The following is a 15,230-nucleotide window of genomic DNA, read 5'->3' as shown; positions in this document are numbered from 1 at the left end:
ATGTCGACCAATCAAGGCTCTGCTCTGCAGGATGTGGCATACTGCCAAGATCTACAGGACAGCCCTTTATCATCCCTGACGCAGACTGTTGCAATCTTCTGAGATCAGATTTCAGGATATTAGTTGTTTTTTTCATGCACTAAAGGTATTTCTCATTGTTTTATGATTGGGCTTCTTTCCAAGAATTGTATTACTCTGTTATCAGCGCTGATACAGGAACACAAGTCCCTCTGCAGAGCATCAGCGATTACCCAGAGGATGAGGGAGAAAGAATGAGGGGAAGCAGGCTGAGGGGAGTGACCCCCACCAGATGCAGTAAAGGGGGTCTGCGGATGGCGGAGTGAGGGAGTGGCAGGAAAGGAAGGAAGGCTGTGGGGGGGGGAGGAGGAGGAGGAGGGGGGAGGAGGAGGAGGGGCGGGAGCAGAGCGTACCAGCGTGCTGCAGCAGTGACTATAGGGAATCAGGTTTCCTAGACCCGGCAGTGAGGGGAGGAGGCTGAGCCAGATTTGCCTGAAGACACTCCCAGTCTTTTAAGGCCCTGAGCTCAGCTAACAGTCTCTGGACTCTCCTCGACTCTGGATCTCAGCGCACAGGGCAACACACACACACACACACACACATCCCTGAGCCTTCTCTCAGGCCGGCCATCCAGGGTCCTACCCGTCAGTACCTGAGGCCCTCTCTGGGAGAGCCGTCTCCTGAAGAGTACCCACCTCTGGAGGTCTGACTTACAATATCCCCAGAGAGATCTTCACTTTTGGTAAGTAAGGAAAATATATATATGTATTGTAGTTTGACTGACTCATTCTTTCTTTCTTCAGCTGCGATTACATATGGGCTTTGCTGAAGTGAGGCTTTTATGTCTCATATTTCTGCCTCTGGTTCTAATTTCCTGTGCACAGTCCTCCTCCTAGCCAGAGTTATATATGGATTTTTACTGGACCGACACTGCCTGTTCACTTGTGTGTGAAATTCTTCACATAATTGTGTGCAGGAAGAGGGAAAAAAAGCAGTCATGAGTTAATATCAGGACACGGATCCCACTGTACAGGGGAAGTGGAACGTTACGATGTTGGATAAAACGGATTTAAACCTAGACTACACACAGATGTACACAAGATAAAAGCATGAAGCTGTTGGTCTTCATGACTGACTTGTTTATTCCCAATGCGCCCGTTACTCATGTACTTTGTGTGCGTGTGTGTGTGTGTGTGTGTGTGTGTGTGTGTGTGTGTGTGTGTGTGTGTGTGTGTGTGTGTGTGTGTGTGTGTGTGTGTGTGTGTGTGGTCAGTGACTTCCCTGAAGAAGTGGCCTTGTGTGACTCATCTCACCTAATGAGAGAGTGCTCCCCATCCAAAACGCATGGCCCCAAAAATAAAACAACACAATGTGACCTAATTGCAGCTCAAAGGTCTGCACGTTAAGTATGACGGAGGGTGTGTTGAACTTTCAGCAAGTGAAATAGAATCTGAAAGATCTCGGATGGGAAATAAAAACGTCTTTGACGTGGCCCTGCAGTGAAAGCACAACAAGTTTATGGAGCAAATAGCTGTGGAAAATAAGCCTCACTGGTCTGTGAGTCACTGGTCAGGCAGTCAGTCGGTTGTTTTTTTCAGTAGGAGTGTGATAATGAAGTGTGTGTAACTGCAAAAGCATTCCTTGCATCGCATCAGTCATGTTGTGGTGAGGGGGGGGGGCTGCACAGTGGGTTGTGAAGCATATGGACCCAAGACTAGATCTTGTTGTTTCAGGAGACAATGGAAGGAAAGGATCGCTGTCAGACAGGCATACAGATATACAGACTTTAGAAAACCTTCCCTTTCCGGAAGTGTTTCATCCACATTTATCAGCGAGCACCAGAGATAGCAGGAGTTTATCGGTTTTGAACGATAAGCATTTGTCTCATTCGGTTTGGTACTCCCTCTGTTTTCTGATGCGACACATTATGAAGGAGTAAGTATACAAGAGGCTGTGTGATGGTCAGATTGCAAAACACTCAATGTTATGATTTTGGGCTGAAAGATGACCTGACCTGTTTCACAATGGTTTTGTGTGTTTATTTAGGGTTGATTCAGTCTAAAAGTTAGGTAACATTTTCTGTGACGCCATGTTTGTAATGCATTTCTTTACAAACATACTTATAATGCTTTATAATCAGCTTGTGGCACAATTGCAGTTCTAAGCACTCCTAAAGATCCATAATGCTTTATAACAACAATCATAGCACATTATATAATGACAAGTGTTGAATACTTGAAAATTGTTGGTCGCTCAGACATTTATGTTTTCATAGTAATCTTTTTTATGATGGATTATAATCATTACACCACATTACAGTCATTTAGCAGGTCGCTTTTATCCACAGCGACTTACATTTCAGATTCTATCCGTGCACCGTAGGCACAGCTATGGGAGCAAGTTTGGTCTCGCTCAAGGACACCTCGACATGCGACTGGCGGAGCTGGGGATCGAACCGCCGACCTTCTGATTGAAGGCCGGCCCTGCTCTCCACTTAGCCACAGTCGCCCCGATGATAATAACCACTCGTATAATGCAATTTATAATGTGATTATAAGTTACTGTAATGGGTCATTGTTTGGTTTAAGTGACCTGAAAAAGGTAATAGGTCATAACCATAGGCTGTGGATTAGCATGAATTGAGTTCTCCGAGTTGATACAACCTTTTGAGGATTCACAAGTGATTGATGGACATTTACATTTCACGAATGTGATGCCCCCCCCCCCCCCGCAAAACAATATCTAAAGTCTCAATTGACTCAAAATATAGATAATTCCTGAAACAATTTCTACTTTACCTGTAGCTGGATATAAAGGGCCATAACAGACACTTTTTTTTTAACTTTTGTTGATCAAACCTTCATAATGTATTACAACTGTGGGAATTATACTGATCCTGGCAAAAAAGAGAGTTCAGTAAGTGACCAGGAATTATGAAGTATTATGATACCTGACAGTATAAGTCATATAAAGTGCTTTATGATGTGTTATGATTATTGCTATAAAGCATTATGACTATATTTATGAGTGTTTATGACTATAATGCAGCACCATAAAACAGCCAGGCGCTTTGAATCTCACAACATAACGTGGTGACCTGGTCACAATGACAATGCTGATGTTAAGCGGGTGTCATATTCACCATGTTAGTTTACTGAGTTATCATGTTAAAATGCTGAGTAGGATGGGAATCTTGTTAGTTTTGCAGGTATTTGGTCATAAACCAAAGTGTTGGACAATATGAATTTATTTGCCGGATGAAGGCGGTAGATGAAAGTTAAGGGAATCACCAAAGGCATTCTGAGGGGAACACAACCATCTGTATCTTGTATCAACCTCATTGTGGCGCTGGATTAAAAATCACAGGATACATCCTCAGGAAACCATGAACCACATCATTGTCTCAGAACGATTGCAGTACATTCACATGCAGTTACATTAAATGAAAAATAAAATCTCTCTTGATGTCTGCTATTGATTGCACAGACTGCTGAGTGGGTGTGATTTCTCTTTGTCAGCACACAGACTGCAGGAGTTGCTATGCAAAATCTGCTTGCACACCATGAATGATTGAAGATGGTGTGAGTGGATTAAGATTTAAATGCTGACTCGCCCTAAAAATACCTTGGCAGTTAGGGCCCATGGTCTACTAAATCCTTGCAGATTGTATCCTCTTGTTTTTTAATGTTCTTTTGAGGGTTTCATGTGAGCAGAGATGGAGCTGGTAGGGATTCAGTATTTTACTCAGGGACACTTTGGCAGAGCAGTCACTTGCCGACTCAGGGGTTTGAGCCCAGATCTTACAGTTAAAAATAACAGCAATAGATTCCCTTCACCACCCGACTACCCAACTGATCAGCAAGGAAGTCCTGTATCATTAAAGGGAACCATGTCCTTCCTAAATAACAACTTCTCTACAGTAAGGTTGCAGCAGGTGTACTGAGGTTTTGTATAACTGTTTCAATTTGAAAACAGGGTGTTGCTGAGCAAACATCTGGAACCCGCATTTCTGGAGCCACATTTCCATTGGCATGAGTCAAGAATAGCAATGGATCCTGAAGGTTCACGTGAGTAAATGTTATCCACTGAGAATGAGTAAAGAGAAATTGTGATGATTTTGCAATTTGAATGAAGGTTTAGGATCTAATAGAAGTTGAACTCAGTGTTAGGTCTGTATCTCCTAAATAAATCGGTAATAACAGAACAATGAGTCTAATATCGGAGGTATGACATGATCATGACCTTTTTACATTACATATTTTACATACATATACTAACCCTAACCATGACTCGGCGCAGGTATCCAAGATGACCCAGATGTGAAGGTGATGATAGCGGGGTCGACTCTGAGAAAAGTCAAGTCAAAATCGTGGAAGAAGCAGCGCCATTTCCGCCTGCTGGAGGACGGCCTGACGATCTGGTACAAGTCCAGATGGGCGGGGAAAGGCCACTCCACGTGTGAGTACCGAAACAGATATAAACCGATATAAACCGACATAAACCGGCCTTAAAGGTCCACAACAACAATGCTTCCTGACCCAACCCAAGCTCAATAAAACCTAAAAACAGAAGCGTATGAAATGCATAATAAAAATAGCGTAATCCTCCAAACACTGAACTATTACTTTAACCGTCCATACATGTCTCAGTCTCAGTTACCGAGGTGGAGGCTGTGCGTGAGGGCCACCAGTCGGAGGTCCTGCTGAGCATCGCTGAGGAGTTCCCCGCTGACGTCTGCTTCACCTTGGTGTTTCACGGCCGCCAAGGCAACCTGGACCTTGTGGCCGACTCGCCGCAGGAAGCCAAGGCCTGGATCCAGGGAGTGCGCAAGCTGATTCACAAGGCTCAAACGATGGATGAGAAGGAGAGGCTGGACCAGTATCCTTTCAGTAGTACATCACTCTCTCAGCTGATTGTAACGATTTTGAATGAAGTTCTTTCAATTTGAACTATTCGTCCACTTGTGAGCTGGCGTTTCCCTCAGCGTCTTCTCAGGTGGGTCTGGGACTGGTTTCAGAAAGCTGACAAAAACAAAGACGGGAAGATGAATTTCAAAGAGGTGCGGACACTGCTGAAGATGATGAACGTCGACATGAATGAGGAACACGCTCTGCATCTCTTCACGGTGGGCTGTCGTTGCTTCTTGGTGAACGCGTTGGTTGCTGCAGGGATTGAACCTGTGACTCACTGACCATTAGACCTCCTTCATTCCTTTTTGCCTGATGTTGCATTTTGGTCTGACTAGGTTGTGGAACAGAATTGAGTGTTGCTCAACTCAGTACTTTTCCCCGACTGTTTCCAAACCACCTTTATTTCCACAGATGGCTGACAAGTCGAAGAGTGGCTCTTTGGAAATCGAGCAGTTCGTCCATTTCTATAGGATGCTGACTCAGAGGGATGAAGTGTGGAAGGTGTTCCAGGACTACTCGGGAGATGGAGAGAAGTTAATGTTGGACGAGCTGGAGAACTTCCTGAGCATAGATCAGCAGGAGGGAGAGCAGGGTTCCCAGCATGCCCAGGAGCTGATTGACCGCTACGAACCATCTGAATCAGGTGACGATGGCTGTGGCTGACAGCAGTGCGTCTTCATGCACGTCACACATGTTACCTGAGGGGGGGGGGGGGGGGGGGCTGGAGCTCAAGAGGAGTTGCCCAGTTGCACAACTGTTATAAAATACACCCACGCATGATTGATGCAATATTAGGAATATGCACGAGGTGTTCTCGTGTTAAATATTTATTTCGCGTTAGATCTTGACTTTTCCAATATCTATGTCATAAATCAACACATACACAATAGCCTATAGCTAGAGTAGTGAGTATGACGTATTTTTGTCAGCCAATCCCGGAAGTTAGCATCGCACTGGTTCCCCTCGACACAAAGCCAGTGGGATTTTTCAATTGGATTATAGATTCTTGCAGAAAATAAGCTCTGTGGCATACACAAGTTTATAATACGTATGTTCAGTCAGATAATATTCACGAATGAACCACTTTCATCATTTTTGAAGCATGAATGCAATCGGTAGCAGTGAAAAGCGAACATTAGGCTACTAACAAACTACACCATGGCCACATGAGCACGAGTATACACAACGAGGCTGTGATGACATTCTGTGGTCTCATGTAGACTCTTAAAAGCTACTTATTTTATATCCAAGAACAAAATGTTGAAATCTCTTCAGCTTGTGTTAACCTCAGACCTCATTTCAGTCATCTAACCAAAAACCCATAAAAAATATATATATTTGACTTTGAGACAAGGGAAACGGAAGTTGAAAAATGCCGACTGATTTCCTGGTTTCAGGAGTTTTCCTGCAGCACTCTATGTCTGTCTGGACAAAAGTAGTGGACTGTCCAACCCACCAAAAGCCTGTCATCGCTGGAGCCATACCACTAGCAGAGACTTAAAACCTCATTGAACATTTGCAACACACACATCATTTGAGCGTGTGGATGCCTTTCTTTCCAGTCTGCTAATATGTATTAAACTCCTACACCTCAGCAAAGATCTTCTTGATCTGAGAATAGTACTGAAGTCAATAGCCTTTTATCTAGAGTCCTGGTAGATTTGGAAATTTGTTTGGAACTTCATATAACCCTGGATTGTGCTCTTGTGCAAACACCCATCTTTCTGATACACAGCCAAGAAGCAGGGCTCCATGTCATTGGATGGCTTCCAGATGTACCTGTGCTCACGGGAGGGCTCTGTATTTAAACCCGAGCATCGGCAGCTTCACCAGGACATGAGCCAGCCGCTTAGCCACTACTTCATCTCCTCCTCACACAACACCTACCTCCTGGAGGACCAGCTGCGAGGACAGAGCAGCCGGGAGGCATACATCCAGTGAGGACTGCTGCACACACACAACACAGTTTAGACTTGGTACTTGTTTAATGGAACCGGAGGTTTGACAATCAAAAGAAAGTATACAGACATGAATTGAATGTACTGATCAGAGATCAGGGAGTTGAACTTTTTAGCTAGACCTTTAACAAACCTAGACCTGATCACTTCCAAACATGTTCTATCAGGAAGGGTGACACAGAGGGTTTCAGTATTTCATTATTTAATTCTAAAAGTTTGTCCAAGTCCTTATTTACATTTACATGCAACATACATGTTTACCTGAAACAAAACAATGCAGTTTACTTATGTGTGTGCGTGTGTGTGTGTGTGTGTGTGTGTGTGTGTGTGTGTGTGTGTGTGTGTAGAGCCCTGAAGAGAGGCTGTCGTTGTGTAGAGGTGGACTGCTGGGACGGCAGTGACGGGGAACCCGTCGTGTATCATGGTCACACTTTGACTTCTAAGATTCTTTTCAGAGACGTCATTTCGACGCTGAAGGAATACGCCTTCAAGGTGAGAAAACATCTATCATCACTTACACTTGGCGGTGTCCAGCCGTGCAGCCCGCTCAGGTTTTCATTTTAAATTCAAAAAATGTCTTGCCAGAATCCATTTTCCAGTTACAGACCAAACTGTGAACAGTTTGCCTATGAACAGAAGAAATAGTCCCTGTAAAAACTTGGTAGTGTGGTCTGTGGGTTTACCAGAATAAATCTTACTAAAAGAAAATTTGCTGTTGATATTCTTCAATGTTGTGAGCAGCACAAACTAAATAAAAGTCAAATAAAATGAAAAGTATCTCCATGGCTACATGGTGCTGAAAGTAATCTTTAAAAAAATGTGTTTTCTCCAACCAATGCGAGCAGTTAATAAACCCACTGACAGGACGGTCTGTGTGCCCAGAAACGTGTGAGGCACACATGGAGCAGTTGGTAACCCTCCGTGTCCCTGGAATCAAATGTAGCCCTGCTGACTGACCGACATGGAAAACTACCAGCAACTCCTCACGAGTCTCCACCTCTCTATTTCATCCCGCTGGAACTTTCCTGCTCAACTTCAGGAAGACATGATGCAGGAACTGTCCTGGCTTAATGGAAACTCAATACAGTGCTTTTACCACTGAGTTTGCTGTAGCTGATCAAACTGCAACGTAAATAAGACAGAAAACAGACACGATTTTAAAAAAGCCACTACTGTGTCTTCTCTCTCCTGTTTGATAGGCATCGGACTTCCCAGTCATCCTGTCTCTTGAGAATCACTGTGGCGTGGAGCAGCAGACAGTCATGGCCAAGCACCTAAGTCAAATCTTGGGTGACACACTACTGACCACCCTGCTGGATGGGCAGGTCCCTCAACAGCTTCCTTCTCCACAGGTGAGAATCTGTTTGGGGCTCAAGCCCCGAATCTTTTCTCAAAATCCCAGAATCTTTCAGGTTTTTAAACTTTGTTGGGGTCCCTTCCCCTCAGTCTCTCTGATCGGACCGGCAAATAAAGAGTATTTTGTTTTGAGCTGATAGATGTTACTACAGAGGTGTTAGCATGGCTGTCTTTGTGTTTCATCTTGAAATAGCGATGCTGTTACATTCTTGTTTGATTCAACATTTTAAAGTGTGATATGAAGCTTCGGTGAACATTCTGCTTTGAGTCAGTGATTCACTTTTAGGAACGGAATGTTGTCAGACCATGCCTGATCTGGGGGAAACTTAGGTATCATTAACAATTCAGAGAGTTTCAGCGGCTCCGTGTGTGCCTTACTATCCATCTTCCACTCACCCTGAAAGCACAGCCATGGTATAACTTACAATCTATTTTCCATTAGAGCACTCAGGACAATCAATGCTAACGTGGAGTAATGGCAGATACATGCTACGAGGAATTCCAGTGAGGATTTCGGCAATCTAGAAATGGTGCATTGCTTCATTTTGTTCGGAGACGACAAAGTGCAGGAAGATGGACCACCTTTAGGAGTAGTCTGGGTACCGAAGACAACAAGTACTCAATAACTGTGACATTTGAGTTCATTGTCAATATGTCATGCTAGTCTTTCCCGCGTTGCATCCCTCACTCGGCACATTCAGATGACATTAATGGATTTCTTCATTTAATCAAGTCCTCAGATCTACTTCGAAACTAACAGCAAAATGCCGCAAATGAAGTGGAGGCGGATTATCACATCCAGCATTGAGACAAACTGCTCTCACCAATCTGTGCCTGTGTTGGTGTTCATCGTATAGGAACTGAGGGGGAGAATTCTGCTGAAGGCCAAGAAGATTAGCGGTCCAGGAGACTGTGTCGATGAAACCCTGAATGATGAAATAAGTGATGAGGAAGAGATGGCCAACGATGATGCTGAGAGCCTGTCACCAGGGGACCCACCTGCTGAGTGTTTGAATGAAACGGGGAAGGTACATACATTTGATACTTTATGATGTTTCTGTAAGATCTCACATCTCAATGTTTTTTTTAAATTCAAGAAACGTGATTTATTTTAGCACGATTTGACCATGCCTAGACATTTTCCTTATAGTGGAAGTGAAGACGACAGAGGATTATATCAAGAGTGATAGTATATCACATCAAGACTGATGTGAAAGGAGCTTGATTGGAGAGAGAGAGAGAGAGAGAGAGAGAGAGAGACAGGAAGCTGAGGCGGGAAATAAGAGACAGTGAGGCGAGACTGGAGCAGAAGGAGGGAGATAGTGAAATGAAACAGGAAACAGGGATATTTAAAAGAAGACAGATAAAGAAAACAGCATCCATTGTGCGTCTCCTTATTTGTTGGGAAAAACCTCTGTGTCAGCATTTCCCTGCTGGGCAGAGAGAGATTAACTGGAAGCATTTGTGGCTTTAATGATTTAATTAGAGGTGATGGAGGAGAGAGAGGGAATTGTAGTTGTTTCACACAGATTTATTCGCTGCTTTAAAGCTTTGATTCAGCATTATTTAAGGGGACATATTATTATTTTTTGTTTCATACTTGTATTTGAGTTGTCTGCTAGAACATGCTGACATGCTTTAATGTTGAAAAAACACATTCTCTTTCTCATACTGTCTGAATGAATACACCTGTATTCACACTCTGTCTGAAACGCTCCATTTGAACACCTGTCTCTTTAAGACCTCCTCACGAACAAGCCCAGTCCGCTCTGATTGGCTTGTGGGTCAAATATGCTGCATCTTTACAGAGGTGCTTTTTAAGCCATGGGTGATATATTCTAATGAGCCAGCATAAAAAACACTGACTGGGTTGTCTAATTTAACAGTTTGTGGGCACTCCAACTCACAAACGGAATTACTATAAAGACTCAATATTTGTATGGCAAATATATAAATAATATATAGGGCTAAATGTAGACATAGTTGTGTAATAATTGCTCATACTGAGGGAAACAACTCAAGACTTTACTTTAAGAATTACAAATTATTTGTTTTTTTAATGTATTTCGTTTGGTATTTTGTTGAACATTTTTTATCCTAATAAGTTGCAATTTCATTTTAGCAGTAAAGAAATACCCAGGTAACTCTTATTTAATCACTGACCTCTAAATTACAGAGTTACATCTGAACCAAATGGCCACTTCTCACCATAGGTGCTATTAAAGTGATGGGAATATGATTCGATTGTTGACTCATTTTTCTTTTTATTCTCCACTTTTGCAGAAATCCAAGTCCAAACTGTCCAGGGAGCTGTCAGACCTGGTGGTTTACTGCAAGAGTGTGCACTTCCATGGCTTTGAGCATGCTCGTTCACACGCCGAATGCTGTGAGATATCCTCATTCTCTGAGTCCAAGACCAAGAGGCTTGCTAAGGAAGCAGGTGAACAAAAACACTAGGGAACAATTACATATTTTTTTATGATTATGATATGTTATCTACGTGTAACAAAATGTATCTTTCTTTTTACATTATTATATTATTTATAATTATGTCTGAGTCGATGGAGGAAGAGTATATTTCTCTGTGTTCCTGCTATAGACATTTAGTGGCCTAATTCTCTGCAAACCTCTCTTCAGGGACAGATTTTGTGCAGTACAACACACGGCAGCTGAGCAGGATCTACCCCGGTGGTCTCAGGACTGAATCCTCCAACTACAACCCGCAGGAGATGTGGAATGTGGGCTGCCAGATAGGTGAGAGGAAGATCGCACCCTGCTGGTTCAATGTAAACATTGCCTCTAAAATCACCAATGTCTCCTGTTTCCAATCTTAATATTTCAGTGTTCTGACGTCCACAGCCTCTCCAACACTTCAGCATGAGGCAGAAAACGTGATTGCATGTAACATTTCAGCGACTTGAGTTGAAGCACTTTCAGGATCAGAAATTCAATCATTTGGAATAAATGCCCTATAGTACATGACAACTTCGGACCCTGGGCATGGATATAGATTTAGTCAGTAATAATTGGCACAGTTTAATTTGCCAAATATAAATAGCACTTGCAACTGCAACATTAAATAATACTGTCGGTGTGTTTTGAACATCAAAGGATTCATTTTTAAACCCGATTAAATCATCGTTTGACTTTAAATCATGTTGGAAGCTTTGAAACTATTAAGAAAGAAAGATTACTTTTTAACTTAACGTAACTTAATGTCACTTTAGTTTTTACTATAAACCCAGCTTTTATTCAATTGTGTTCCAGCACTAACTGTAAACTGACACTGAAGGAGATTTAAAAAGTACAAAAGTATGAGCATTAAAATAAACCTAAAGTACCAAAAGTAAAAGTGCTCATCATACAAAATGACCCATTTCTGAATAATGTATATTTTGTTATTTGATTATAATTATTGATGCATTAATGTGTTCATTCCTGTAATGTTGCTACTGATAAAGGTGGAGCTAATTCTAATTACTTTATATACCACTAGGCAGTTTAATCTTCAAACAAACGTCATCATTTATTAGTTGAACTGTATTTTGTATTATTAATCGAGTCTGCGAGTGACTAAAGTTATCAAATAAATGTAGTGGAGTAAAAATAACAATATTTGCCTCCAAAATGCAGAAGAGTAGAAGTATAGTGTAGCATAAAGTGGTACTTAAATACTCAAGTACAGTACAATTACCTCAAAATGTTACTTAGGTGAAGTACTTGAGTAAATATACGTAGTTATAATTTCGGAGGTCTGGGTCAGACAGAGCATCACCCAGCAGCTGGAGGAGTTTAACGTGACAGATGCTTCCTATCATGAGGCCTTAAACTGACGCCATCTGCTCTAGACTTCCCACATGAACTTTGATGGCGAGATTGTAGACTCTGGTTCTGGGAAATCATGTGATGCAGCCAACCAAAAGAAAAAAAATCACAGTTAATTACATTATCTCCCTTCTGTTTTTTTTTTCTCTCTTCCAAAAGTGGCTCTGAACTTCCAGACAGCAGGTCTGGAAATGGATCTGAATGACGGGCTGTTCGGGCAGAACGGCTGCTGCGGCTACGTCCTCAAGCCTGACTTCATGAGAGACGGCAGCACTCAGTTCAGTCCGGAGAAACCCAAGGAGCGGCAAGGCTACAAACCACTCCGCTTATCCATACAGGTTCAAAACTGCTTGTTGGTTTGAGGTTGCAAACTAAAAAAAAAGCTATATTCTTCTGTGTGAGAGTACAGGGCAGTGGTGTCTGTATCTAATACGTTGATCTGCTTGTGTGTTTATCAGGTGATCAGTGGGCAGCAGCTCCCAAAGGTGAATCAGAAAGAGGGCTCTATTGTAGACCCCCTGGTCAGAGTGGAGATCTATGGGGTGCCACAGGACCAGGCCAAGGAAGAGACCAGTCACATTAACAACAATGGTGAGAGCATGTCCAGTACTATAAGAATGTGGAGATTCATAAAAAGTTGCCTCCCTGTTGGTCATACTCACTCATCTACTGCCCTCTACCTGCAGGTTTTAACCCAGTGTGGAATGAAACTTTAAATTTTGTCGTCCACACCCCTGAGCTGGCCCTGGTACGCTTCGAGGTGGAGGACCACGATAAGGCGTCCAGGAACGACTTCATTGGACAGTTCACTCTTCCGTTTACGTGCATCCAAGCAGGTGAGCAGAGAGTACAGCACAGTGACAGCCCACTGCAGTATTTATTAAATATGTAGATTCAATCATATGTTGCCTCAGATGCAGGAGAACTCCTGCCACTCAGTTTGAAAGCTTTCTCTTATCCAAATTCCTGCCGACGTCTTTACTTTCCAGGATATCGTCACATTCACCTGCTCTCCAAGGATGGAACAGCTATCCCTCCCGCCTCCCTCTTTGTCAACGTCAGCATCTCAGAGCTCACATGAGGAAGTCACACGTGAGGAGACGAGGCCAGAGGTGGACCACAGTCCTGTGTCCTCATTTGCCTGACGAAGGATGAGAACAGTATGGAAGCCATCAGAAAAAACAAAAAAACAAAATTTCAATTTTGAATTATGAATTTTTCGGACGAAATGATGTGATAGAAAGTTGAAATTATGAGATACTTTCAAACAACAGTCATAGAAGCAGCTCTTCATAGGTTACCCTACATTGACATATAAATGGATTGTGAGTCAGTGGTGGGCAGTCAGGGCCTGCACGGCCTTCTCTGCTGGCCTGAACAGAATCACAAAGTTATAGCTATTTTATAATTTAATAATTTTTGTGAAATACACTACATGTATTATAATTTATAAAAATATTTTTCCCATTATCTTATTTTCTCACTGCACAGCTACTGTCTTCCTGTGTAGCAGAATGCGTGTTGCTGCTGTTGTTTTCCCGTTAAGCTAGTTAGCGTAGCCTCCCAGAACACGTGCAGTGCCTCAACGTTTTTTTTTTTTTTTTTTTTTTTTCTGGTTCAGAGGTCACGCAGGCCGCTGTCTCCTACGTAAGCGCAGAAAACATTATATTTCCTACAATTTAAGTTTCTGCATTTTCCAAATGCACTAGTATTATTCAAACGTATTGTTCGGTTTGTAAGCCTCGTACCGAACGGTTTAATACGAATACGTGTATTCAGCTGCAGGACAGCAGTGAAGGCCCAGGTATAAAATGCACGGCCCGCCACTGTTGTGAGTAGATGGAAGACTGCTTTAAACGTGGCTTTACAACACATGAAATACTTCAATTGCTTGCTGTTTCACATGGATTGTACTGAGCAAACGCACCCTTGAAAGGATTTTAAGCAAGAAGCAGCTCTGGAGAAGAAAGAATAAAACCGATGTGGCTGAGGTGGCAACCTTCATTAAACGGAAACTGGAAACATCTGGTCTGTGTCATGGTTACAGATGGATGCAGCAAAAGAGTTGGTGCATTTTTAAAAAAAACTTTGACTTTTTCTTTTTTCTTTGCTGACGGAAATGGGCTTCCACAGAACAGCATGTATATCAAGAAGCAAAACAACACTAAACATTGGCGTGGCTTTCCATAAAACATACCGAAAAACATTCCAAACAGATTTTGCTATGGTTTTTATGTGGTTTTCTTGCTACTACAGTCTTGCTAAAACTGAGCAAAGCAAGCTATGTAAATGTTACGATTATAAGATAACAGTGTTTATTTTGACCGTCTCTCAAGAGTTTCATCAGTTCGGCCAAATTTTGGATGTACACATTGCACCTCTAAAATAGCAATCAGCGGGTAATGTGTCAGAAATCAGTTATTTGTTTTTCAGCATTATTCACTTCAACAAGATATTTACTTTTTGTAATCGAGGACTCTTTTCAACTAGATTGAATCAGTTAAAGAGTCATTATGAAATGAGGTTGATGCATGTCCTTTACCAAGAAACTAGACTAAATTAAACTTTTCATAGAGATATTGCCCTCAAGTTTTTTGAATTGTCTGGGCAATGAGGGAACATGGAGGATAACTGCATGTCTAGAATGTAAAAATATACCCGTCTGCCTTTAAATATATTGTATATGTGGAAGTTACAGTACCCGATACAACTGAAAGTGTAATAACGGAACGTGAAAAAACCAAATACCAGTATTATAAACCTGCTATTATGAATTACTCAGAACTTTGCATTATGATGGTTATCTACGATTAAGTGACTGCTTGAGTTATTTCTAACAACTAATGCACTAATTACACACGGTAATGTGTATTATGTACATGTATGTATATGGGTCTGTAAATACATGCATTTTCTGAAAGGATCAACATTCAGTCATTCCAAAACATTTGACTCATTGAAGTTAATTTATTCACTTTAAATATTAAAGTTTTTTTAATCACAACCAATATCAAAATACTTTTTCACAGAACACCTTCCTTTCAATCCACACTCCCTCATTTAACAGCATGCACTGATGTGTTTTATGAGCCTTTTACAGTGTAAAAGTCAAGTGGTCAGTTCTACATATTGATATTTATTTCACTGTTCCTTTTGGCAATGA

At 41.9% G+C, this 15,230-nt stretch overlaps 1 protein-coding gene across 1 annotated transcript; it reads left to right on the top strand.

The window, feature by feature from the left end:
- Nucleotides 1-607: 607 nt before the first annotated feature.
- On the top strand, nucleotides 608-15,069 carry plcd4b (phospholipase C, delta 4b). The gene is made up of 16 exons (XM_079277306.1): nucleotides 608-760; nucleotides 3,994-4,085; nucleotides 4,318-4,476; nucleotides 4,668-4,896; nucleotides 5,014-5,143; nucleotides 5,340-5,571; nucleotides 6,664-6,865; nucleotides 7,234-7,378; nucleotides 8,086-8,238; nucleotides 9,100-9,270; nucleotides 10,526-10,682; nucleotides 10,880-10,996; nucleotides 12,227-12,405; nucleotides 12,526-12,658; nucleotides 12,754-12,903; nucleotides 13,057-15,069. Exons 2-16 carry the CDS (start codon nucleotides 4,067-4,069, stop codon nucleotides 13,146-13,148), a joined length of 2,268 nt encoding a protein of 755 aa, XP_079133432.1. The 5' UTR covers nucleotides 608-760; nucleotides 3,994-4,066; the 3' UTR covers nucleotides 13,149-15,069.
- The last annotated feature ends 161 nt before the right edge of the window (nucleotides 15,070-15,230 follow it).

This window comes from Melanostigma gelatinosum (genome assembly GCF_949748355.1).
Source record: "Melanostigma gelatinosum genome assembly, chromosome: 10".
NCBI classification, from domain to species: domain Eukaryota; kingdom Metazoa; phylum Chordata; class Actinopteri; order Perciformes; family Zoarcidae; genus Melanostigma; species Melanostigma gelatinosum.
Note: the sequence above shows the minus strand (reverse complement) of the source record. Positions and strands in the feature narration are given on the sequence as shown.

Coding starts and splice junctions, on each gene's coding strand:
- plcd4b (XM_079277306.1), top strand. Junction 4,897..5,013: donor GAGAAGGAGAGGCTGGACCA/GTATCCTTTCAG, acceptor GCGTCTTCTCAG/GTGGGTCTGGGACTGGTTTC. Junction 8,239..9,099: donor AACAGCTTCCTTCTCCACAG/GTGAGAATCTGT, acceptor TTCATCGTATAG/GAACTGAGGGGGAGAATTCT.